Source organism: Oreochromis aureus, linkage group 19, assembly GCF_013358895.1.
Source record: "Oreochromis aureus strain Israel breed Guangdong linkage group 19, ZZ_aureus, whole genome shotgun sequence".
Taxonomy (NCBI): Eukaryota; Metazoa; Chordata; class Actinopteri; order Cichliformes; family Cichlidae; genus Oreochromis; species Oreochromis aureus.
Genome location: NC_052960.1, coordinates 20,795,124 through 20,820,895, shown reverse-complemented (window position 1 = coordinate 20,820,895; position 25,772 = coordinate 20,795,124). Strand labels below are relative to the sequence as shown.

Genomic DNA, 25,772 nt, shown 5'->3' with positions numbered 1-25,772 from the left:
CCTCACCATCATCAACGTTGCTTTGGGAATAATGAAACACACTTAAGCAATACGCAGCAGTCGTACAGCTGCGAGCGGGGCCGCATCTTGATGAGATGCCTCGTAACTCTAATGAAAGGTGTTTTGACCTGTCAGTGGAGGTAAATGATTGCCTCGCTACTGTATCTGTGCGAAACGTATCGATGGCAATAGCCGGTCCAACTGGATGATTTGCATGAGAAATGAGGAGCGCATTACTTTAAAAAATAAATAAATAAAAAATAAAAATGACAGCAGCTGGCAGCAGCGCTCTACATTGTGTTTGGCCTCCAGATCTCCTTTTTTCTTTCCCTTTCATCCTCAATTCATCTTGTTTCTTGTCTTGTGATGCCATTGTTTCCACATAGAGGATTATCACGATTAATTGGCTAGCAAGACATTATTTCAAAAAGGGAAATTGGCTCTTATAATTATATAGTGAAGGGAATACTTTAACTCCCTGTAATATCAGCTTCCTGAAATAATGGAGCTCCAGCCCCTCACTCCCCCCCGCCGCCTCCATCAGCGTTAACATGTCTGTCTGCCTGTTTCCTGTGACGGATCCATTTTCAACAGTTCCTGGCCCTGCAGAGGCTGCGGTTGATTACTGGATGGTTGGGTGGCCTGCGTGAATCTCTCACTGGCTTGCCTCACTTACTGCCACCAATCTCTGGTCTTGTGGGAGCTCCTATGTGCTCTTTGTTTTGTCCCGTCGCTGAACTCGCTCTCAATGTGTGTGTGTGTGGAAAGGGGGTATTTACACCAAGCAGAGGACAAGGTTAGGTGAAGCTGCTACACTGAATTAAGTAGATACACAACAGCGATAGTGCTGTGAACACAATTTAAAAAAAAAAAGAAAACTGTCACCCTTAAACATTATCATCCGTGTGAAGTTTCCTTCAAAGTTTTACTCGACAGACTTTTTAAGCCAGAACACAAAATAATCACAGAGTTCAGTGAGTATTTAATTCATTGATCCTTTACCTTTTTGAAAATCAAAACATAAAAGTTACACAGATATTGGTGATTTCAACGATCAGAGATATCAATGTACACCATTGCCAAATGATATATTTCACATCATAAATACTCACAGCGCAGAGGCAGCAAATCAGTCACCTGCCCCTGTCTGCAGTTTCATCATCGAGGGACCAATTCTGACAAACTGATGTTCATATAAACACACACTTGCTTAGTAACCAAAACGTGGGCGTCATGCCCACTGACGGCCAAGTCGTATGGTCGATGTGAACGCATGCTTTACCTTTACAAAGAGATCTATGAAGAATGACGGGGAGGAGGAGATGTACAACTACAAATGTTTTGGCAGGAGCACTGCGGGAGAGAAGAAGTCTTTGATAAAAACATGGATGGCTCAGGTGTGTCACAGACGTGAGGATGATAAAGACCAGAAAGTGCTGAATCAGAGAAATATTGACAAAATGATAATGAGGTAGTAGTCAGCAGGGCGCTGCATACTTCTTTTTTTTTTAAGTGGTATTTCGGCAACCTACTGTATTGACGCTGATATATTTACACACTTAGACACAGCTTCTAATGTAAGACATGTTGTCTTTTCCTTAACATAGTGTCATATTGCAAGGTGAAGAAAAAAAATCAAATCGACTTTCTTATGGCTGATCATCTTAGGCCACTACAAATTTCTATTTGTTGAGATTTTCTGCAGATGCTTTCATTAATGCCGCGTTTTCACTGAAACAAGCACAAAAGTCATCAGTGGAGCAAATCAAATAAAGTTCTGATATACAGGATACATGTTACTGATTAGACGGATTTAGAATATGTCACTTAATCGCTTACAAATTCTCCAAAATCTAAGTAAAAGCATGCTTTTTGCATGGTTTCAGTCAGAATTGGTCCCTGTTGTATTGCACAACAGTTAAAAGAAGTCAAGTTGGTAATGTCACCCTTTACAGCGGAGCTCGTTTACTCGATGGCGGCTAGCTCAGGTTTTGGAATTGAGCGGGAAAATTTGGAGAGGGAGTGGGCGGTCAACCTCAGATGCACCAATCAGATTGCTGCTTTAAAAAAGGCATGGCGGCGGCTGAAGCGGTGTTAGCCACTGATATGACAAGCGTGGCGGCAACTCTACCCTCCTGCGATGTCAGGGATTCCTTTGATCGCGGTATCATATTGTTGTGACAGCGCCACAATTTATCACATCACATAAAATCCTTCAGCAGTCTAAGCATTCCTCCTTCAACACGTTCCCTCTCTCACGAAGACCAGTGGCATGACTCCAGTGGACTGGACTACAGTGCTACTCACACCCAGCACAATGGACCTACAGCTAAACACAGTGGGGGTGGGGGATCTGTCTCCCACCAGAGTTCACACCTTGCACTGACACACTGATGGGTTGCTGCTACCCGTTGTAGCATACTGACCCTCTATTTCTTGCATAGCTATTCACATGTACATACTCTTTCTCACAGACGTCTACCTGCCTCTCGGCCGGTGGGAGGGGTGCTGCTGGCCGTGGTGTCAACACGAGGTCAAGAAGAAGTGCTCCACGTGTCTATCGTGGTGCGACGCCGCGCACACAACAACCTCCTGCTGGCTTAAAAATAAACCCAGTGTGAAACGCCACAACCGCGGCTCTGCACCTGCCATTTACCTCTGTTTCGTCGAAGTCCTATAAATGCAGGCGCAGCTATTAAAAGACGGGAGGCGTCTAAAATGGTGAGAGCAGATGCTGGGCACCTTGCTCCCAGTGTGTGGGATGACTCTGCCACAGGCTTAAAGGAGACCAAAATAGAGTGGTTGACATATGGGCCTCTGATTGTTTGAACACGGAATCTCCTGGACTTCTGCCACTCGGCATAAATCCTTTGATACTGCCACACCAAAACCCGCTGATTAACTTTCGCCTAGCCTGAATCAGGTCATCCATTTGCATGTAAAGAGGCAATTTCCAAAGGCTCAAACAATGACCAAATCTGAGGTTCAGTCTGGAGTTCATTGGCTTGCACGAGCAGCAGCAACACAAACCGCTTTGGAGAAGGAGAAACGGTGGGAAACGGAGGTACAGCGGCGTGTCCCACCGGTGAGACGGGGCTACGGAAATATGGTGTTTTAGTAACAGCAGCACTAGGATCTGAAGCTTGGCTCCCCAACGGCTCGCTTTATTGCTGAGTTACTACAGAATAGGAACAACTGACTATTGTACCTGTCTACGCTAGTTTGGTTAAACATGGGACCAGCGAGTCTTCCAGTCTGAGCAAAGATCCACGACGATCACACGGCATAATGCTCTGGAGAGGTATATCCAAGGACATTTAAACTGATAAGAGTTCACATATAAGTAACCACTTTCATTCTTTTTTCCCCCCCATTAGAAGAAGAACAAGAGAAAATGGCCACCAAGTTCACCAGACTTTGAACTGTACACTCAGTCTTTCAAATAATAAATATTTACATGTCCAGACCACAAAAAAGAAAATCAGCTGTTAGACAAGTAGGTGTGTTTATGATGGTTGACACCTCCGCTGTCTTCAGAGCATTTTTTTTATTTTTTTGGAACTTTAAATTTTCTGAAAAAAAAAAAAAGTCTTGTTATCAAGATCTGGCAACTACTTATTCTGAAGACGCCGAGCGGCAGAAGGGTCCTTCTTCATATACAGCATGACAACTGACAGTTAATTAACAAAAAAGAAAACCCCCAAAATTATTACTGTACATAGTATTTCTTATATATTTTAAATTAATCTGCATCATTTTATATTTATACTAATAACCAAGTTTTGCATTTGCTCTTTTTTTTCATTTTTTTTTCATTTTGTGTCCTGGGGTTCCAGGAAGAGGAGGAGTGAGAGAGGTCAGTCTCCGTCCTGCCTAGCAGACTCAGCAGGGGTGTCTCCCTCTCTCCTGAGAACCCTCAGCCTTGGTTCAAGTCACTTTCTGTTGCCGCGGCCAATCAGCCACCCTCCGATCAGACCTTGGCTTCCAGCATCTCCAGGAAGAGTTTGTGCATGGGCACCTTGCCCTGCACTTTGATGCTGTAAAAGTGCTGCACAGCCTTTGTGGCCGTCTGCCTCAGCAGGGGCAGGGTCATGAGCAGTTTGCCAGCCCGTCGTGGGTCCTCCTGATGCTGGCTGCTCTCGTAGTCCTGCAGGGCCTCGTGGAGCGCGTCCTGAAGCTTCTGGACTGCCTCCATGTCCTCTATGTGCATGGAGTCTGATGAAAAAAAAAGGAGAGAAAGAAAAAAAAAGAGCATGAAGATGATGGATTTTTCACATTTGAGAAGAGGGGAAAGGGAAATTGTAAGAAATATAGTTTGGTCTTTTAGACAGTGGTAATGTAACAACAGTCGTGGGAAATAGAGTTTTCTAAAACAAAATTAAATCTCATGAGTGATCTTAACTGCTCGGTCAGTCGCAGCAAGGTTAGGAACACATTATCAGTATAACTCACACCCTGACAAGATAAAGAATAGATCATAAAAAAAGAAAAAAACACACACACACAACAACAACATCTGCTTTGTTTTATTTATATATTTATTCTTTGGTGGATTGGGTAGGGTATTGATATGGCTCTTGACCAGTGGGACTGAAAATCAATGTTATCCTCCAGTAACAATAGCATGAATAGCATCCAATCTTTGCTGAGTGAGTACACATTAAACACCTGACTGTTCCAAAGGACAGAGTGTTTTCCAAAAAAAACAAAGGAAAAAAGGGAGCTCCATTAGAGAATTGGACACCATAAACAAACGTGAGATGAATGCAACACTTCCTTTTGAATACTGTCCTCCCGACGCCTACAAAAAGGATGTGAAAGCGACGAATGTGGACACGTGCATTTCTCCACGAGTTTGCGCTGTATTATCGAAAAGTGTCCACTTCACTACATTCTCCTGCGAACAGCTAAAATATGACTCTCTCACTTTCTCTCCCAGCTTCAGATAGTCCAAATCTCTCCCACCTCACCTCCTCACATTTTTTTTTTAGAGCTGTCTGCAGTTTCAGTCTGGCTTCCCTCCGGTGTTCTTCGCTCCTATAACGTTTCGCTACAGTGCCACTGTTTTTCAAGCGATCCTCTTGTACATGGTGTTACCGTACTCCCCTCTCACTTTCGCCTTTTCCTGCTCCCACCTCTCTCAGGGACAGTCTGGGGGTCGCACTTTCTTTCACTGGTTAACTGGCATCTGGCACTCAGGAGGCAGCATGTCATTGGCTGCCTGACTCGACTCACCTTGGCGGCGCATATTTTACCACACGGGACAATAAAAGGCAAAACAGATTTCAGGCTTCGCCCCAAATTCATTGACTGGAACAACTGTATTCCCAAGACCTTGAGACATTTCTCACCCTGACGGTTTTCAAATCCACAGTGGTAAAATGAAGTAGGTCGTTTTGTAAAGTGAATGTAGAAAAAGGAGGGGGGGTGAAGGAGGGAGGGAATGGAAGAACAAAAGACTCAGATGAGGATGTGGTGTGACATAATTATCTCTTGTTCTTTCCACACAGGCTGCATTTTTACAAATCAAGCCATTTTTTCTTCTTTTCTTTTTCCTTTCTAGTTTCTCAGCAGCAAAGGCATGCACACACTTTAACAACCGACCTGACTGGAGCTGCGCTTTAAAGGAAGGTTTTGTCGAAAGAGGGAAAAGAAGAGAAAATAAAAAGAGGGATGGAGACATCTCGACAAATGGGAAAGAAAATGGGGCACGAGAGAAAGCGAGCAGCTTACAGACACTGGAGGAGGCGGCTGACTAAAATTTAAAAAAAAACAACAACTTTGAAGAAACAATTTCCTCGCAATCCATCAGTGAGCCCACGTCGATCCGATTGATAAACTGCTAATTACAAAATCAATTGCTATGAATTTTCACAGCTGTCAGACAGAGGGGCTCCCGGGAGAGTGATCTCCCAGAGACCTTGTTCTAATGTTCTGGACACCCTCCGCCTCCCCCTCCTCCACTTCTCTCCTCGAACTGCCCCCATCTCTCCTTCCTCCTCTCACCTCACCTCCCTACCAACGCTCTGTTATCTGAAAGCAAAGTCCCAGCATCAGCATTTTCATTTTTCAGTCCCGGACAAAACAAGAGAAAAAGTGGCCCGGTGACCCAGCCGTGGATTGATCAGAGGAGGACAGGTCCTGCCTCCTCAAAAAGGCGCCTGTCAATAGCGGCGTGCCGTCTTCGCACTGGAACAAACGAGCCCCATCACGCCCTGATACTCATTCCATTTGACTTAACACATTTTATTGACAGCCCCCTGCGCTCCTAATGAAATGCTAAATTTATCTCCCGTGGCTGCCGTGCCCTGCAGCTACTGTTATGGAGATGGAGAAAGAGGAGGGAGAGGGAGCGCTGGAGAAATACCACAACATTGAAGGTGTTCAATTAAAAAAAAAAAAAAAAAATCTCCCTCCGTCCCTCTTTCTCGTACACTGGCCTTATCTTCTCTCCATCTCTCCATCTCACGCTCCAAACTAAAGGTTACACTGAAAAACTCATGAAAAACTAAGAAATGTCATTTCTGAAACTGTGTTAGACAAAACCCATATTACACTGACTAGTGTGCATTCCTCAGAGGTCCAGTCGGGAAAAGTAAAATGTCCTGAGTGAGTAATGCCTATGAGGATTTTTTTCAAGAATATTTTTAAACCTTCACTTTTGTTTAAGCCCAAAGATTGTGTACTTTTTAGGATAGTGTGTGTGTATTCATTTGTTTTAATTTAGTTTTGTTTTAATTTATTTAATTTAAGCTTAAAGTTTCATTGCTTCTGCTTATTACTGTATGGTTTATTTGGTGTTGTATGTCAAATGTGCATACTTACATTTTTTAAACAAAAAAAAATGCAACAAAATATTTTATTTAACAGACGTGGCTTTAATTTTACATTTGTTTTTACATAAGTGATTAAACTAAAGAGTGAAAATGTTGGATTAAAAAAATTAGTTTTAGAAAATTATATATTTGGTTAAATAGAAAACTTTTCCCCAAAATTTTTAAATCAAATTATTAATTATTATTTATATTTTTATTTAACTCTTTTGAGGACTATCTTTTAGTCTACATCAGTATGAAATAAAATGTATTTCAATGAAAACTCAAGCCGTTTTATGTCATGCATGATGTGCTGAAGATAACCCACCTGAGTTGGCGAGAGCAATGGCTTTGAGGGTTACAAACTCCTCCTTCTCCACTTTGAGCTTCTTGTATTTGCGGACCAGCTGCAGGATGGACACGTAGAGGTCGAGCAGGCCCGTCAACCGCGAGTGCTCCTCATCCATGATGTAGTCCTCGGCGTACACCAGCTCGTCTTCGTACGGCAACGAGCGGAACACGATGCTGAGGATCAGGATCTCCATCCAGGCGCTCTGCAGCAGACTCATCTGGTCTCCCAGAGAGAGAGTGGAAAAGCCTGGGCAGGAAGAGAAGGGGAAGTTGAGCGAGAGAACCTGAACACAATCTGCAAGCTGATATTTCTAGTCAAATGTTAAAGAAAAGGACAAAAAAAGAGCAATTATGTGATGTACGTAATTTTATCTCTTCCACGATTTAGAAAAAGTCTTCTTTATTAGAGGGAAAGAAAGCTAAAACCGTAGGATGTCGGAGATGCGATCAGTAAAACAAATACACATGTACATGCACATGTTAGCGAGTGGTCTTTAATTTCAAATGCACAGTGCAAGGTCCTCTTTGAAGCTGGTGTCAGAGCACTTGAGTGGGCTTTAGTGTAAGTGAGGACAGTAAATCGGTGCAAAGGTCCGGGATACACAAAGCCATGTGGTTACCCCTTGTATCCTGTCACTCTTGTATTGGTGTGAGGGGGGATTAGCACCAAGACACATCCTCATTGGAGGGGTTGAGGACATGACACGTACTGTGTAACAAGAGGAGGTGATGAGGGAACACACACACACATCCACGGAAGTGCAAGAAAACAGACTTGCATGCATATTCAGATAAAGGCATCTACATGTATGCACATGAATGCATAAACGTAAAACGACGCACATCAAGAGACACAAACGAAGCCGGGGTCACATGGTGCAAGTCATGCCCAAAGGCCTGCTTAAGCCCAGGGCCAAACTCTTCGACAGCAGTAGAATAAAGCTGAAATCGGCACGAGGACAATACACCGTCTTTTTCTACCCCAACGCCACGACATATGCTCAGAATAGAACATTAAATCAAACAAAGTGTGAGATGCCTGAAAGATGAGCTATGAGAAATTCAAACAAATTAATAAGAGCCAAAAAAAAAGAGAGCCAGAGAGGAATCGTCTCGTCCCTTTTTCCCTTCGTAGCTCCCTTTAGCTGTCAATAAACCACATGACATCCCCCAACACTCCCCATATTCATTCCCCCAATCTCCCGCCTCCCCTCCTCCTGCACAGCGTTCCTGCAGGCGCCTCATTCTGACAGCATATTAGGCTCTTCAGCTCCACCCCTGATTAATAAGATTGCTTTTACAAGTTTGCTGTTGCCACACTTGCGTAGCCGTTGTGTGATTTAAGGGCGATAGATTACAGTATTGACCAGAGCACTCACTGCACCCGCATTCCACATTTTCTCTTAAATATAAATGATCTTACTAGGGTGCAGCCACCAGCCTGATGTTTATCTCTTTCTGCCAGGACAACATAAACGCATAGACACACACACACACACACACACACATGCAGCTTAAGAAGAATAAGAGACATAATGAGGAAGCGTCAGAGAATGTGAAAAAGAAACGGGACGATGAGAGTGAGCGAGGGAGACGGGCGGAAAAGAAGAGCTGGGGAGAGAAGTACCCGAGTGTTCAATTTCCCTTATCGTGGTGATGACCACTGCAGGGGAAGAGCTGGAGGATACATTAATTAACAGATTGTGATCAGAATGTGAGGGCCTTCACATTTTGAAGGGGAATCAATAGTCAGTAAAATAGAGTGCTAACTGAAAGGTACCAGTGCCCTGCTGGACTGGTCAGAGGTTGTCTCTGAAGAGCCCAAATTAGACCCAACAATTCAAACTGCCAGAAGCACTCACAACACTTTACTATTATCAGTGAAGGCAATAAGCCATATTTTAAAAAGGCCTGTGCCATTACACACATATCCAGACAGCATCTTAAAACTCTTTGTTGTGTTATTTCCTTGTCTGCATACGTGGCCATTATGTCGGACAGAATGTGGACTGGCCGGAGCAAAATTGTCATGCAAGCGTGGACGTGGTCTTGATTGCCGCATCAGGTTGGCATCACAATCACAGGAAAGGGCTTTGTGTAGCCTTTTAATGCCAAGGAGGAGTGAAGCGGAACTAAAGCGCTGTTCCCAATATGACAGCTCGTGAGAAGGCCTTGTTCAGGGCTCGCTGAAGTGGCTTTGGAGTTGTTCTGATACAACAGACACCTCTCAGCCATATGCACACATGCGGCTCCAGCAGCCTACAATTACCTTTGACGCTAAAAGTCCTTGAATTTAATCCAGTGTTGTGAGATGGAGAGGTAGTGTTTTTCCCTTGCTCCATCCTCTCTCTTCAAGGCCTAAATTATCGCTCCAAATGGGATCTCATGTCGTTGCCTCGCCTTTTTCCACTCAATTTAATCGAGTAATGAAGTGACTTCCCGACTCCGCAGGTCACATGCCGCTCCGGCCGCCGCACTCTGAAGGTGGCCCGGTTAAGTGCCGTCGGAGTGGGTGATTTCCTCTAATGAAATATCAATATTTACATCTTCATTTCCAGCCCACTGCCTTGGCGGGGTTTGACCAAACATGACACAATATTGACCAAATCACAGAGGCCTGTCGGTGCGCTTGAAGGGCCTTTTCCACTCCACTGCTGAGTGCACCGGCAGCTTTCTGTCTGAAAGTCTTTGCGGCCGAGGAGATAATAACAATGCGGCTCTTGAGTTTCTCTTTGTTCACTTTGACTTAAGCACCCCGCTCAAATAAGGAGCATTTATATCTCAAAGAAAATGTTCACTTTCAAAATTCTCTGCTGTGACTTTTTTTTTTTTTACACTGCTTGTGAATGAAAAACTCAATCGAGACAAAGGAGCACAAATAAATACGAGTGATAAAGAAACAGCACCGCATAATAACCTAATCGTCAACTGCATCATCATTAATAGCTCAAAGGGCAAAAATCAGACCACTAAAGTCCAACAACAGAAGCCAAAACCATCATCTCCTCCTTTATCTCCCCAAAAGCCCTCGGCTGTGAGCAGGAGGGGGCAGCCCAAACCTACAGACGGCTGCTTTAAACCCCTCGCAGAGATTAATCAGAGCACTGTTTCATCTGCCAGAGCACAGGACGGTCCAAAATGAAATGCTGGAGATTTCTGTTGAGCTGGAGTTCATATTCTATTAATTTATTATTGTTTCCCTCTCCCTGAGGGCCATTAGCGTGGGTAATAAAAAGAGATGTAATTACGAGGCACGGTGGCCCCCTCCAGCTGCAGCCCCCTCGTAACTCAACCTCAATCAGACAACAGAGCAGACAGAGCGAGGGAGAGAAAAAGAAAAAAGATGGCAAGCGGGAGAGAGGGAGGGAGGGAGAGAGCTAGAGAAATAGGGGATAAAAGAGAGGAGAAGATATGGGCCAGGGAGGAGGGAGATAAGGAAGAGAGAGAGCAAAGGGGGACCAGAGCATAAGGGAAAGGGAAAAAAGGAGATAGAAAGAGGAAAGAGAGTAATTCTGGCTGGACAGGGGCTGATCTATCATGGCCAGATATCAGAAGGACAAGCAGGCCCTGAAGACTTCTGCCCAGCGGCAATCTCACCTCAGCCAAGTCAAGTGCTCTCCGGGCTCCAGTTAGACTAAAACTGCCCCTAACGGGACCCCAGAGGTTGAGCACATCTTTCTTTTTTCTAACCCCAAACTGGGCTGAATGATCACACTGCCATAAGCTTATTCTATATCAAAGCTTTTTTTGTTGTTTTGTTTTATTTCAGATAACAGTTTAAAAGGAGGAAAGGACTGGGGAAAATGTGCGTGCACCTCTGTTTTGCATGTCAAGTGTGACACACAAGACATACAAGCAATATAGGAAGAAATGTCAATTTCGAGCAGTTTTGCAGATGGTGCAAACTCGTCTTCATGGACCTTTGTGTGTATAACTCGCATGCCGACTATGACTCTTCTTGCATTTATATGACGGCGTCAGGAGGATCCAATCAATAGCAGCTTGGTAATAAATTGCTGTGCTTGACGTAAATAATTTGACCTGAAATCCAGCCACATGTACAACACAGACAGCTCAGTTTGCTGCGAGCTTTCCCTGGGCATTGATTTGATGACACAAAATGCTGCTTTAAAAAAAAAATGAGTAAAGTCTAGTCAATACAAGCTAAACTGACTAGGTGAAAAAGAGGTTGATGACTGAAAATTAATTGTGTTTTCAGGAAGCGCCTATCAGCCTTCTTCTGACGTGATAACCAGCCCATTATCCCATTCTAAGTAGCTGGAGAATGGGGTGATTTGACCAGCAGCCTGTGAATGTTATGAGGTTGAAAAACGTTAAATACAGTAATCCCCTTGTTTTAATCTGCACCCTATAACCTCCTGACCCGGGCAGCTAAGTCTTTAGCTCTCCCCAGGGTCCCACTGGCCACTACTGACTTTACATATCTCTTAGCCCCAAAGACCAGGACGAATCAGGCTTTAATCATTGCTATAATTACACATAATTTATCTCCACTGCCATCAAGTAACACTGCTTAATGAGGTATGTCTCTCTGCTGATCATCACTTAAAGGCACATCGGCAAAAAAGATTTCACACAAAAAGATTATGCACACATGTTAAAGTTTAAGAAAGTATTCAAATTTTATCTATTTTTGTCATTAAAAATATGTATATACATACATAACAACGCCGGATGTACCTAGCTGTACATGTGTCACAATAACTAAACAAGCTTGGCAAACGCCCCCTTCCTGGTCCTGCACACTGCTGGCTTCCTGTCTGGCTCCAGTATACCCCCATCTCAATCTCCCTGCATGAGATTGGGGGTTTCTGCCTTCCTTCCACTCTCAGACTGGGTTCAGGCCTCAGCATCCACCTGATTGCTCAATCTATCTTTATCTCCTGTGTTGAAGCCTACGTCAGAGGGTAAATTGAATATACTAAGAGCTGTCTGTTGGTGTCTATATTTAATAAAGTGCACTGATGAGGTGCTGATTTATTGCCAGGCAGTATTCACACTCTATTACAAGGAGATTACGCAGCTCGAGTGGGATCAGGCTGGCAACACAGTAAGTAGATTTTACAATTTAATGGCAAAGAGAAAACAGGAGCCCGGGAGGAGGGGAGGGGTGAAGGAGGCTAGACGACTATAGTGGAGGGTTGAGCTGACAAAAACACGACGACGTACAAGAGGCGCAATCGTTTTTCGACATCGGTGCCTCCGTGCTAACAAATAACGCGCCAGGCAGTTGTCTGTCAGACGCAGAAGCTGATGAACTGAAATCCAATAAAGCACAGATGATGAATATTCCCAAAACACCAGCGATGAAAAGAACAATGCAAACTAGTCTGATTCATTAGGTTCCTCTGGCCTGAATCTAATACGAGAAAATCATTTGCATGTATATTTTATAATAATTCATTATAATTAAAGCTGTGTGACAAATGAACTTCTTAACGTTACAAATGTAAACAGACCTGAGAAATAAACAATCCTCACTCAGTGTCAGCCAACATCACTTCATTGTTCAGATGATACCCATTTATGCATCCAATTGGCACCCGTCACACTGCGCACACTATTTAAGTTCCTTTAGTTTACCTATACAGATGTCGTGCATCTGCAATCCGCTTTGCAACCCACATCCACCTTAAATCCTTTGACTATATTGGTCCTGACTGAAACGTGTTTTTTTTGTATGGTGCAAAGTAGGACAGTGTCAGTGTTTGCTTGGCCCTTTAGCCCTGAGAGAACTCCCAGCTGAAAACACTCGGAGCTGGGAAGCTGGGAGGTGAGCTGGCAAGCACCAAACAACGAGCACCTTTTGTATAAACAACAGGCACGGCACTCTTTACATATGAACGCATGACATTCCCACTGCGGGTGCGAAGGCATGTGGGGAAAGCACAGGGTTATGGGGGGTTACACTTGAAACTCACTGCTGCTGAGGAAGGCAGCAGTGTCAAGTTGGTAAACAGGTTCTAGTGTACTGAAGTGGTCAGGGCATTTAGTTGCTCACTAAACGTCTTGGACAGATGAAAATGCGGCTCTAAATTGATGGAAGGGACCAGAAGGGGTGGCCAGAGGATTGCTACGTGTGTCGAAGGTTGTTAGCACCTTAGGAGCAACAAACCATCTGTCAACGTTGCCCTAACACTATTCCTAATGACCCCGTGCCCCTAAGGCAACAGCCGTGTTACTTTGTGCTGCCATTTGGAGCAGTGACACAAGTGTCTAAAAGCTCAGCGGTGATTATCAGTTAATTAAAGATGCTCTTCAGACGAGGGCAAGGCTGCAGTTTTGCAATGGCAAACCTGTTAAAAAGGACTGATATGTGACACCACGCTGATCTGAACAACTGAATGTGTTCTTATTTCGCCTAAAATTGCAGAATTCTGTAACACCTGAAAAGCACTTCACGTATGTAAACCGACCTTTCACGGCCAAAATAACAAAGTCGACATCGGAGCCTGTAAGGCAGATATCGGCTCCACTAATAATACAGCTTTGTTATCCTCCAATTGTCCTCCCATTAAAACCCAATAGGGCTACTCTTCTCAACATTACGCCACTTTTGAAACTCGTTTCAAATGTTAGCTGAAAATAGGAGAAATTAAAAATCAATCGGGAGAAGGTAACTGCCAATTTTCATGACATTTAAATTGTTACACTCAGACTTCAGTTGCTGGCCCATCTGTCAGTGGCCTAATCAATGTGGTCTACTTCATAATGAACAGTTAATCTCTTTAATTCCGTTGCCCAAGGCCACAAAAATCTATCAGGATACAATCAGCAGGTTTTTTCCCCTCCTTCTCTTTCCTGTCGTAGCTGGAGAAGAGTAGGAGCGGAGCGTGGTAGGCTGCCCTGAGGTACCGCTGGTGCATGCAGTGTTAGCGCATGGAGTCTCGCTCAACCAGTGAACCGTCTCTGATCAGGTTCAGCCATGTACAACTCAATTATGCAGCCATTTCATGGCCAGAGGACACCCACTGCCCTAATGCAGACACGGACCGAGCACTTAGTTGAAGTGGAACTCCTTTTTTTTCCCTCTTAAATTGTTATTTAACAAGAATGAGTGTGGTTTTACGAAAAAAAGCATTAAAACGTGGCCACAAACTAAACCAGTGTCGAGTCTTCTTCAGAAGCAGATGAGAAAAATCTGCTTCCGTCTTGTCAACGTGCAGCCAGTGCAGATTATTTAGTTTTATTTAGTGCAGCTATAGTTCCACACGCCGGCTCACAGTGGAGCACACAGTCGGGCTTAGTGCTTCAGGTTTTGGGTTAAATGATCATTATCGCCACATTTGGAATGACGAGTCGTCAGCTGCAATCTATGGGGCAAATCCCATTAACGTTATGAATCTATCCACTGTACAATACGTGTTAGTATAATCTGATTAGCAGCGTTTCAACACCATGACACACAAAATCCGAGTAAGCATGTACACATATTAAAATGATGAAGCATTTCAGGGATGCGCGATAAAACCTTTGATACTTGTATATTAGTGTTTTTTAAATAATTGGCTAAAGGGACCATCTATGAAGAAAAAACATTTCTGACTCTGAACAATACACAGAGTCTCTTTATTCTCTCTAAATGCAAGTGTGTGCACTAGTGAATGATTCTTCCTGTCTGTACTCTACAGTCAGCCTGGGAATGCTGTCAATTTTGTGCATGTCTGCGGCGCTGGTGTAATTTTTGGGTCACAATGATGAGAGTGTGTTATCGGGTCAGCTGTGATCCAGTCCTGAGTAAGCTCCTTGGTTAAACTCTCAGTCTGCTGACCATGCATGGCCTGTGGGGAGTGATCCAAATGGTTTAGTCGCGTAAGGGACTGGGGCTGAGGCCAGGGGCTGGGACCATATCCATCTCTAATCTCCTTACTATCAGATCTGTACCTGATTAATACCCCTTCTTCTGAGAAGTACTCTAATACCTATCGGTACACAATGCACCACCCCGAGGTCACTAAGAGTCCACTTTGTATCAGTGAAAATAAATAAACTTTTCATGTGTGTGCCATGCGTAGAGTGTGCATATGTGTCAGTGTTGTAATGATGTCGTGCATTTCCTGCATGCTGACAGATGTATGCCTGTCCAAGTTATGCTGATGAGAAGAAGAGGTTATGGCGTTGGCATCGAGGGGCACATTGATTTAGTTTGTTACCGCTTTGTCTCTACAGCACTGCGGTGCTACAGAGTTATAGGGGTCAAGCGAAAGATCAATCGGAATCTGCTTTAGTTGCCAAAAAAGAACAGCTAAACAACATGTACTCTGTCAAAATCAGAGGAAAAACTCTCGAAGGAAGCAAAATCTCTGCTGACGTGAGGTGGCCTATCCTCAACTCAACAGCCTCTTATAACCTAACACCTCCTCTATCAGAATGTCTATGGGGCAAGGAAGAAACATGATTATGCCCATCAATAATTCAATATGTGTGCGTGTGTGTGTGCTTGCACTTGTGTGCATTCATGTGTGCATATGTGTGCCTGTGTGTGATATGATGTCTTGTTTGACTGGGCAGGTCCCCAACTTTGCTCTTAATCTCCCCGGTGATTACAACATACAATGGCACCGGGTCTGTGTCCCCCCTTCTCCATTGAATGGAGGGATTTAAAATGCACTCTATTGATTTGTTTCTCGCACAGCAATGTCCATTTTGCACACCCCTCAATCCTCCACGCACCCGGAGGCTGTATGAGCTGCTGTCATTAATTATCTACGTGTGAGTGCATGTTTATTTTCACAGCGCATGTTTAAAACTGGGGGCAAAGAGAGATGAAAGAGGAAAAATAAAACAGTATTGAAAAAGAGCATGCCTTGAAATAAGACAATAAGAGAATATTTTATATGTAATTTACCTGGGATGTGTTTAGCCCAGCCGATTATGACCACCAGCTCGCGGTCAGCCAGGTCACAGAGCGTGGTCAGAGCCTTGATGTCACTCTCCGGCATGGTGGGGTCAGGCATGGCATAGATCTTCTCTGGCTCTGCCACCAACAGGTGAGACACTATCTTTGTGACTGGAGAGAAGAGGAAGGAGGGTGGGGGTGTCAAAAAAAAAGGAGAGGTCAAAGGTTATTTCACTGTAATGCTTAGAGAGGCACACAGATGCGCAACACTGATATGCATGACAACGTGATGAAACAGTAGCATGGTGGTCCCACCTTCACTTTTTTTTGCCTGTGTGTGTGAAGGAAATGCCACATTGTGCAAAGGAAATTTACAGTGTGCAAAAAACGTGTGAGACAGGAGTGTCCTCAAGATCTCTCACTCTTTAATATCAGTCATCTGTTCAGAGACTTATCGTAACTCGGCTCCGAGCAGAACAATAGGTGGCCTATATTTACGACAAACGAACTCTCAACTGTCCAAACATGCAACATGACGGAGGAACGCGAGTCTGTCCTAGAATTTTATCTCAGTTTTACCCGCTCGCTCGCCTGGTAGAGGAGGGGCAGGAGAAGAAAGAGACAATGGGCTATTGACGGGGGGTGGGGGGTACTCACGAGGCTTTTTGGTGGGAGGAGGGAGCGTCAGGCCCAGGTACGGATTGTTTTCTGTGTCCAACCTCCGCTTGTACTTCTGTCTGCCCCCTCGCACACGGTCCAGACGAACCCCTAAGAAAGAAAAGATAAGACCGTCGTGTAAATAGTGATGAAGTTGCAAAGACATAAATATAGGATTATGGTTCAAAATAACACCCTCACATATTCTATATTTTAATATATTAAAGTAAATGTGAGCTACTGTGCTGGCCTTTAGCTTGTATGTAAGGAATATAAAAGGACTACGTAGAGGTATAAAAATGTGTCTGTGTGTATGAGCATACTTTCAGTGTGTGTGTGTGTGTGTGTGTGCGTGTGTGTGTGTGTGTGTGTGTGGGGATGTGTCAGAGTCGCGGCAGGCTTCCCATATGTGGTCCATGCCTGGCTGGTCTACTGTGACACAGCTGAGCCCAGAGTAGGTCTAAACATATGAATATTTAACGCAGGGTCAATGATCTCACAGACTGGCCCTCTAATTATTTAGCTTTTGGGGTGAGGCAGACTGAATACTAATTAGCTGCCAGCCACTTGCCTCTTTGCTTGTGTGTGTGTGTGTGTGTGTGTGTGTGTGTGTATGTGTGTGTGTGTGCGCTCAGGTGTGTCCTTTTTCAATATCCACAAACAGAAACTTAACCAGCCAACAAGCAAAGACATAGTCACACATACAGTGTACAAAGCATCCACTGTCATACTGCAGATAGATAACTAGGTATTGCTTTCCAATAAAAGACCCTTATTTCACCCCTCTTTCACAGGAGTAGCACCGAGGCCTTATCATCCGCAGCCACACCTAGGGGGCCAGGTTCCACACTGATACTGTAAATGTCAAGCTGGCCTCATCATAACATAAGTTATTTATTATCTCATTATTTGATAAGAATGTTTCTATTAAGATGTCTTTTCTATTCTATTAATTTTCAACATTGTAAACATATTTCATCTGCGCCGTTCTATTCATTTGATGCCACTCGGCAGGTATTTGGCCATTTAATGAAATTGTATGCAAACATTTATATCCTGCATGCCCTTATTTGGAATTGTGTCACTGCCACGGGACAGTCTAAACATACCGGCTATCTTAATCCAGCTGAGAAGGAGAATCAGTTCAATTTACCTTGTATGCATAATGTAACACCCCTCCTTACACAGACGTGCAAACAAATTTAATACTAAAGGTTGGATGAGGAAAAAGGCTCAATGAAATGCTTGCGGTGGAGGAGGAGTTAATTTGTCAGCCTCCCGTGTCCTTTGAGTGAACAACACCCGCAGCTGGAGCACTTCCTTGATGATTTCATCACTTTATAACAGGGAGGACGGTGTCAAACCTGGGCATTGTGTGGCCACTGCAAATGAGCCTAATACAATTTGCCCATCAGCAAGTGCTCTTGGAGAGGATGAGTTTGGATGTGTCCCATGCGCTGCGATTGGAGGTCACCCGGTGAACGGATGGGGAAAGGGAAAATCAGATGATGTAAGATAGAAGTGGTGGCCTTCATTTAACAAAGAGGAATTCAGCAGCAGATTTATGCAAAATAGCTGATTTTTATATACAACAGACACAAAGCCCTACTCGCTCTCTCTGTGAATGGGGAGTCCAGTAAGTTGTATTATCATGTAACCATAAAATAAAGATTTTTTTCTACTTATATAAATTATTTGATTCCCTAGAAACACAAATCTGATTAGGACTGTCTTTCAATTTCCTGACACTGACAACCTACTAACCTAATTACCCCCAACTCCCAGCAGAGCCTTATCCTTCCCAGCGAGTACCAGGGAATCATCTGACATCAACTACCTGTATTTCGTGCACAAGCGTGGCTACTTGGTGACAATTTATTTTTTATGTGCATCGTATCAAGCAATCAATTCTGGCAGTGTTGTGGGCTACTGCTTAAAAACTTTCTGCATTAGCTAAAATACCGTTATTCTTGGATGCATGTCACTGTCAAATATGCTATCACCACTTTCTACAGTTTCTTCCGGCGCTCCCGATGAGCTTGGCCGCTGCCAGGTGGCAACGCTTCTGCTCTCCGTGTTCCTCTCTGCCGGTTGAGTCGTGTGGCTGTGTCAGCCAGCATAAAGCCAACTACGGAGGTAGATGGGTGCCTCTTTTAATTAGAACAGTCCTGGCCATAATTAACAGATGCTGACAGGAATTAAAGCTCCGCACTAACCTGTCTCATTTTACTGTCCAACAGGGCCAGACACAGGCAGAGAGGAAGAGAGAGTGATTAAGAGCAGCCAGACAGATTCATTCAGTCATGCTGTCAGGCACTATAGCCAGGACTTTTATAGGGGCCTTTGTGAGGTTCATATGCCCCTTTGGTGACGCTTTAAGCGCTCCGACTCTGGCCAGTCTGTTGTGCTCCCTCCAGAGTAAACAGTAGGTGTGTTATAAATGTGCAAAGCGAGTTGAGTGCCACCTCATCCACAGTCATCTCACCGTTTTATGGCCCACTACACAGTGCGGCAAGGGTAGCAGCGGGTGAGCTCGGGTATCATCTCTTCAAAGGAGGGGGCTCGGGGAGGGGGCTTTTGGCCAAGGCGGCTGGCATTTGTGCACGGATTAGCACAGGCCTCGAGGTGGGGGCTGGGGCCAGCTGACCTACAGCTCTTCTTTCTCTCCAAAAACAATAATAATCCCCTTCCGAGTACACTCCTACAAAAGGGCCTGTCTTCACTCACTTTATGCGGTAGGGGCCCTTATTTTGAGTCCCTCACCTGTTCTGGGTGTCTCTCCCTGGGGAAAGTGTCAGGATGTCTGGGATGGTTGGCAATGCCAAGGGGGGCTTAGGCGGTCCCTATTTTAGCTGGGAAAATCAGAAGGCCACATGGCAAGGCATGGTGAACCTTGCCTTTCAAGGAAGCCGCCCACTAAACTGCCGTCAGCACTATTTCAAAGGGCCCTCGTTGCCAGCTTTGCATGCTTCTAAGTGCATCGCAGCATTTTTAATCACGAGTGGTGATGAGCAGGGGTAGCGGAAAAATTGTCACGCATTGCCCCCCGTCCTCATCTGCTGACCCCAGAGGCTGCCATAGTGACACCCTTGTCACATACTCCATTTACAGGTTAGCTACAGTATCCCTCGTGAGCTGACATCCTTGCTCGTACTGCTAATTGAAAAGACTAAACGGCACTTAAACCTCACTTCAGAGTCTAAATTAAAGTGTTGTAAAAACATATCAAGTGATGTTTGCCACAGTGGAGGCCTCCTATTACTTACTTATTTCAATTATAGACCTTAGAAGCAGACTGGATTCATCTTACTAGTGCACACAACTTTGAAGAAATCATGTTTAGTACTTTACTTCACTAAACATTTTTTTTCATTTGTATGTTGTGCGTTTTACTATAACTGACTCTTAGAGCTCGTTCTCTGCATGAAAATGTATTGCATATCAGTACAGACACACTCCTTTGTTCAGCAAATCTTCACAGCTGTCGCACTGCTCTCTTGCAAAACCAGAAGATTCCTTTAACACACAGTATTATTCCAAAATGAGGACAATGGAACAAAAAGCTATTGTCTTTGGTCAATGCTGTGGATGTGCAGATAAAAATATATATTAACTTTACAGAAATGGTCGATTTTCTTGAGCTCTGAGCAGCCAGTAAGACTAGAAAAAGCACTATGTAAAATATACCTGTCCATTCTTGTATGTGGAGGCATGTACAGTAGCGTGAGTGTGCGAGAGAAAGGAAGTCGGCGTGGAGAGCAACTGCCACTGAATGATGTCAGTCTAATCTCTCAATACTATCTTGTCTTCTCTCTTGCTCTAAGCTCTGATCTGTATCCATTGATCAGAGGAAAAACCTGTTGCATCTGACATTTGATTAGTCTATTGATCACTTCCTCCTTTACACAGTCAAGGGAAAGTACAGCAACTCAACACAAGGTTTAGGCAGGCCTCCTGTAATCGGATTGCTGATCTTCCAAGACCATTTTCCTTATGCCTCCTATCCGATTTCCAATATTGAATTGCCAAATGTGGCTTCAGTGGCTTTGCTTTCACAGGTGTACCAACACAGAACAGAGACATGAAATCTTAAGTTCCTCCTAAGTTGTTTTTTGTTTTGTTTTTTTGTTTAAATCCAGTGAAGGATTTAAACTTATGTTTCTTTGGGGGGGTCAGCAATGCACTTTGTTGGGGCTGTTAAGTTATAATTAGGCAATTTTCCATTGAGACACAATGTGACCTTTCTGCAGTAATGAAAGTAAGTTGCAACCAGAGTCACATGAGCGGTGGCCATCTCCACATCCTGAGCCGACAGCTTCATAGAGCTTACAGTCAGCACAGACCACATGTCTCTCTTTCCATTTAGTCTTGGTGACACAACCCCAAGACAAGAGCTTAAGCAAACGCTGGTTTTCTTAGTCACGGCCAGCGTGTTTCATAATTTAGACTGTGACAAAAATCAGTCATATGAGGGGGTTCTGTGAACACCAGCGCACGACTTTAATCACGCACTGTGACAATAGCTGCTGTGCGGTGATGACAGCCACTATGTAAAGGAGGAGAATCATTCTTATTCTGATAATGTGCTGAGTACACAGAGGAGTGCATTAGAACCTCAGGCTTAGCCGTACTCTGCATATTCGGGTTTTACGCTCTTTTTTAGGCTGACCTGACACCAGTCATTCATTTATAGCAACGGCTACATATTTTTGTAGTCTCTTATTCTCCAAGGTGATATATTGGCATAAATTTTTCATCAGATAGTAATGCGATTACTCTGTCTTTCTGGCATTGAGGCTTTATCTGGCTGTGCACAGTCCAGCGGATTCTGTTACTGGGTTGGGATCCATACGGGCTACGACTCCGGCTTCAGGTGGCGACTGGGTATGTATGCATCTATAAATCCCCCACTCTCCAATAGAAGAGAATAATGGGATGAATAAAAGCAGAGTATATAAATTTCACAGAGTTTGGCGGAGAATTTAAAAGTGGACGTTTTAACTGGATTTAATTTATCTTCGATTTCGGAGCTCTTATCTGGCAAAGCATTTATACCACCGCCCAACCGTGAGGGACAAAAAAACCTACCCGTCCTGCTTTTATCTGCACTTAAGAGAGAAGCAAAATAAAAATGAGTGAAAACAAAAACAACACTGCTTCACTCCAGATATCGTCATTTCTATGTTATTTGTCTATCTTTTATTTTATTTTATATTTTCAAGCAAACAGAAAATGAAAAACTGACAGAAACAGAAAGAGTAAGGGAGGTGAAAACTCACCCACTAGTGCAGTGGGATGAGGGAGAGTGGACAGGTGCCTCCGCTAGAAGAGCAGCCAAGGTTTGTGTCTCGGGGGAGTCAGTCAGTGGGGAAAGGGAGGGGGAGAGAAAACCAGCCAGACAAATCCATCGGAAGCATGTTTAATTGTCACTGAATTCCCTGTTGGCGTGACTTTAAAAAACCATCCACAGGAAGCGAGCTGAGATGTTCGGAAAACATTTAGTGGATCAATATGCCAGGGAGAGCTGAGACTGTTGCGGGTGTGTGCTCAGGGACCTGGCCTGAGCCTTTCCAAGTGGAATACTGTTACATTTCTATTACTCAAAGGCAGAGATCAACCTATTCAGCATATTTCTGTCCCCAACTCAACTGCACATTATTTACTGCTGTGTGGATAGGAGGGGGAGGACAAGGGGCTGGGAACTGTTGTGCCGGCCAGCTAGTTTTATGCATTTTCACTGTGGAAATGCATAAAACTAGCTGCTGCAGGAAAAAATAACATGGGCCTTTTTGGTGGGTCATGAGACATCAGGCACGTGATGATGATGTATTCGACTATTGTTGATCTGATCAATTGTTTTTGTATAAAGTGTGTGCTTCTATGCTACATGAGTGTGTAAGAATAATAAAAAATGTTCTTACTCTTCTTACCTTCTTTGAGCATCCCCACTTTGAGGCATTTCATGAAGCGACAAGCCTGACATGATTTGCGTCTCCGTTTTGTGATCTCACATTCATTTGTGGCAGGACAGCTGTATTCTATGTTACCTGTGAAGAAGAAGAAGAAGAAGGAGGAGAAGCACAGCTTAGCACTGATGCCATATTCAAATAACAAGCAGAGTATAAAGTACAAGCATTTTGGAGCTGATGCTCCCAGTAAATGTAGAAAACACCATCACTGTGCTCAGATGGTCTATTATATATTAACCACTCTGGTATGGGCACCTGTTAATGATATAGATTCTTATAGAACCAATTTCTGTGTTGTGCAGGTGTCCTCCGGTGTGTGGAGTACCTTCTAGCACTGAGGTCCAGAGTCTGAGGAGAGGCGGTGGGGGTAAGGAGTAAAGGGCAAGGGGTTAGGGGTGGAGTGAAATCTAAAACAGTCCTTTAGGACCGTTCAGCAGATGCCACTCTACTGCAACACTAAATTGGTCTCATTAATTCTGTGCATGTCCCCTCCAGGCCCCGGGCGCAGGCCATGTCCCTCTGCGCTCAGAGGGGCCTGCCACTGCTTCAATAGCAGGCTAGAGAGCCAGACACACTGCCCCTGACCACTTTACATAATACTCCTGCAGACCCAAACCTGTTGTTACCACTGTTGCCATTGTTGACTATTTACATAGTGTACAGGCAAGAGGCCTTATGCATTATTCAGCTGCAGCGTCTGATTCCAGGACGGAGCAATGAAAAAGAGTTTCATTGCTACACAATAAAAGCGCCGGTTCCGCACTACTCTAGCATTAGCAATAGGAAGGGCAGGGTATGTGAGGCAGTTCCTCCACTGCTGCCTGATTCCCTACATTTTACTGCATTCGGGGGTTTTCAATAAAGGGTTTCAGTGTAATGGTTGCTTCGGCCTAGGAATTTGAATTATCCTCATCTTGAGTGGGCTTTTAGCTTGAAGGATTTTGACATTGATATTTTCTAAACTTTTCTTTTAACCTATTGTTTGTCTTTTCCAGTGTAGTGCTGAAATAGATTGCCGTCTAATGTCAGAATCTAACCTAATTGTTATAATTCCCACAACATAAACATCCTCATCCATTAAAGTGCATCTAAGCAAACAGGATGGTAGCAAACGTGCTCTCCACCCACCAACCTCTTCTAAAGGGGGAAGCATTTTCTTGCGTGTGCGCACACCATCCAGACACATTCACACGCAAGCACATTAGGATTGCACCCCGACGTCCTGAAGCTGCTCCACAGCTCTGACCCTGATTTCACATTTCTGTACAGAAAGCTGTGTAATATTCCACTGGCATTCCTCTGCTAGCCCTCTAACATCCTTTGACAGCTTATGCAATTATGTTAACATTATTGGACAGATCAAGTAGAGGGTCCCAAGATGTTATAAATAATTAGAAATTCCTCTTTATATCTGGATTAGAAATCATTATGCTAATTCTCCTCTTCTCTTTGGGATTGGGGTAAATAAAGGTGTGAGGCAAGCGGCTGATGAGCTCTGATTGTCTTTCCTCTGTCTGTTTTCTCTGTTGTCATAGCAGAACCAGACCATAATAATCCTATCCTTTTCTCATAATCTGGCAGGAGGCAATCAGTGCCGCCCTGCACAGAAGTTAATCTCCTGGGGCTTTTTTGTGTTTGTGTTTCCATTACACACTAACCAATCTTTAATTTTGATGTAAAGTACTAAATCAAAAAAAAAAAATTTTTTCATTTGCATTTTATTCACTAAATTATATAATTCGGAACTTGTGGACTGCACACACACGATATGTTGCAGGGCTTATACAGCACAGCTGACCCTGTGTGGTGATGCTTATGGGTTGTTTTTTTTCTTCCTCCTCTCCGTTTCCTTTCTCGGGGGATGCCAAGGACACGTGCACAAACCACACCTGGCACTAACTAAGTTAGCCCTTTGATTTTGCACACTCCAGAAACAAAAGCAAACATACGAGCCCACACTTCTGCACTACCGTATTCACCCACCCAGCCAACTCCCCCCCACCCCCACCTTCGTCTGATGTTCTGTCAGAGGGGGCTTCTCATAGCTCAAGGCAGAGTGAGAGGTGGATTATCTCATTTTTCATCCCTACATTTGATTTATATTTAGAACAGGGATTGTTTCAGTGTCAGCACACATGCAACCTTACCAAAGTATCACTTTGTTGCATGACTGTTGCATCTGACCTGTTATTTTAAGTCAATATAAGTGCAGAAGAAAATGCTGACGGACACAATAAATTAATCCGAATGTAGACAAAAATGTAGCTTTGCAATCATGTTTAAAGCACAAGACTAAAGCATACGAGTCCCAAATCTATGTCAGATCTTTTTTATTACACATACCAATACAAGAGAAAAGGGTAAATGTAACTCATTATATTAACTGATTGTGTTAAAAAGTTTGTTCCCATCAGTGGTTTTGTAAACACAGACGTAAAAAGCATAAAGCTTCAGTTTCACTTGTATTTGGTCATACTCTTAATCTACATTATATCCAAAATATAGTTGTATTTAATGGCTAATTAGGTACTGACCCTTAAATAATCAAAGTGAAATGAAGTCAACTAAAGTTAAAAGATTTAAATATTTAATTTACTTGCATAGACGCCATAACTGAATTATTATCGTCTTTGCTTATGATTAGCTTGTACTTATTTTGCTTTCGTTGTCTTCTTAAAAAAATGAATAAAGTATTTTACTGGACTGTAATTCAGCAGACTTAACTGTATTGAGTTATACTGAAATTAACTAAACTGAACTAATCTCAGGGCTCAGAGGGTTACACAGGGGAATAAATGAAAACAGATGGCTGAACGGCTCTTTTTTGTCTTTTATCTAATAAAGTATTGCACTATACTGAACAGGAGTTAAACACAGACGGTGACAACAGATTTATTGGTGTGCTTGTAATAAATGTCATACAATAGATCTGCCATTCAGAAACGCTGCACAGATATACTGGCTGCTAGAGCGACTGTATGGCAACTTTCATTTTTCTAAAACGAAGCGCACTGGCGGGAACCCCTTTAACCCGAGGGCCATGCTCGGGGGTTTATCTGTCTTTAGAGAGGTTATGGTATGGTTACCAATAACATTACAGAGTGAAGGGAGAAGAAAAAG

The 25,772-nt window shown here is 43.6% G+C and overlaps 1 protein-coding gene across 11 annotated transcripts in view; it reads right to left on the bottom strand.

The window, feature by feature from the left end:
* Positions 1–962: 962 nt before the first annotated feature.
* esrrb (estrogen-related receptor beta) overlaps positions 963–25,772 on the bottom strand; it is a 44,338-nt gene continuing 19,528 nt past the window's right edge. For 8 of the 11 annotated variants that reach the window (XM_039603188.1, XM_039603192.1, XM_039603189.1 and 5 more), the window contains 5 exons: positions 22,605–22,730; positions 16,684–16,794; positions 16,036–16,197; positions 7,144–7,413; positions 3,971–4,215 (listed from right to left, as the gene is read on the bottom strand). In XM_039603188.1, coding sequence (XP_039459122.1) covers positions 3,971–4,215; positions 7,144–7,413; positions 16,036–16,197; positions 16,684–16,794; positions 22,605–22,730 — 914 coding nt within the window. Of the gene's footprint in view, positions 4,216–7,143; positions 7,414–16,035; positions 16,198–16,683; positions 16,795–22,604; positions 22,731–25,772 lie in introns of all 11 variants that reach the window. The other 3 variants (XM_039603185.1, XM_031730988.2, XM_039603184.1) reach the window with 2 other exon arrangements.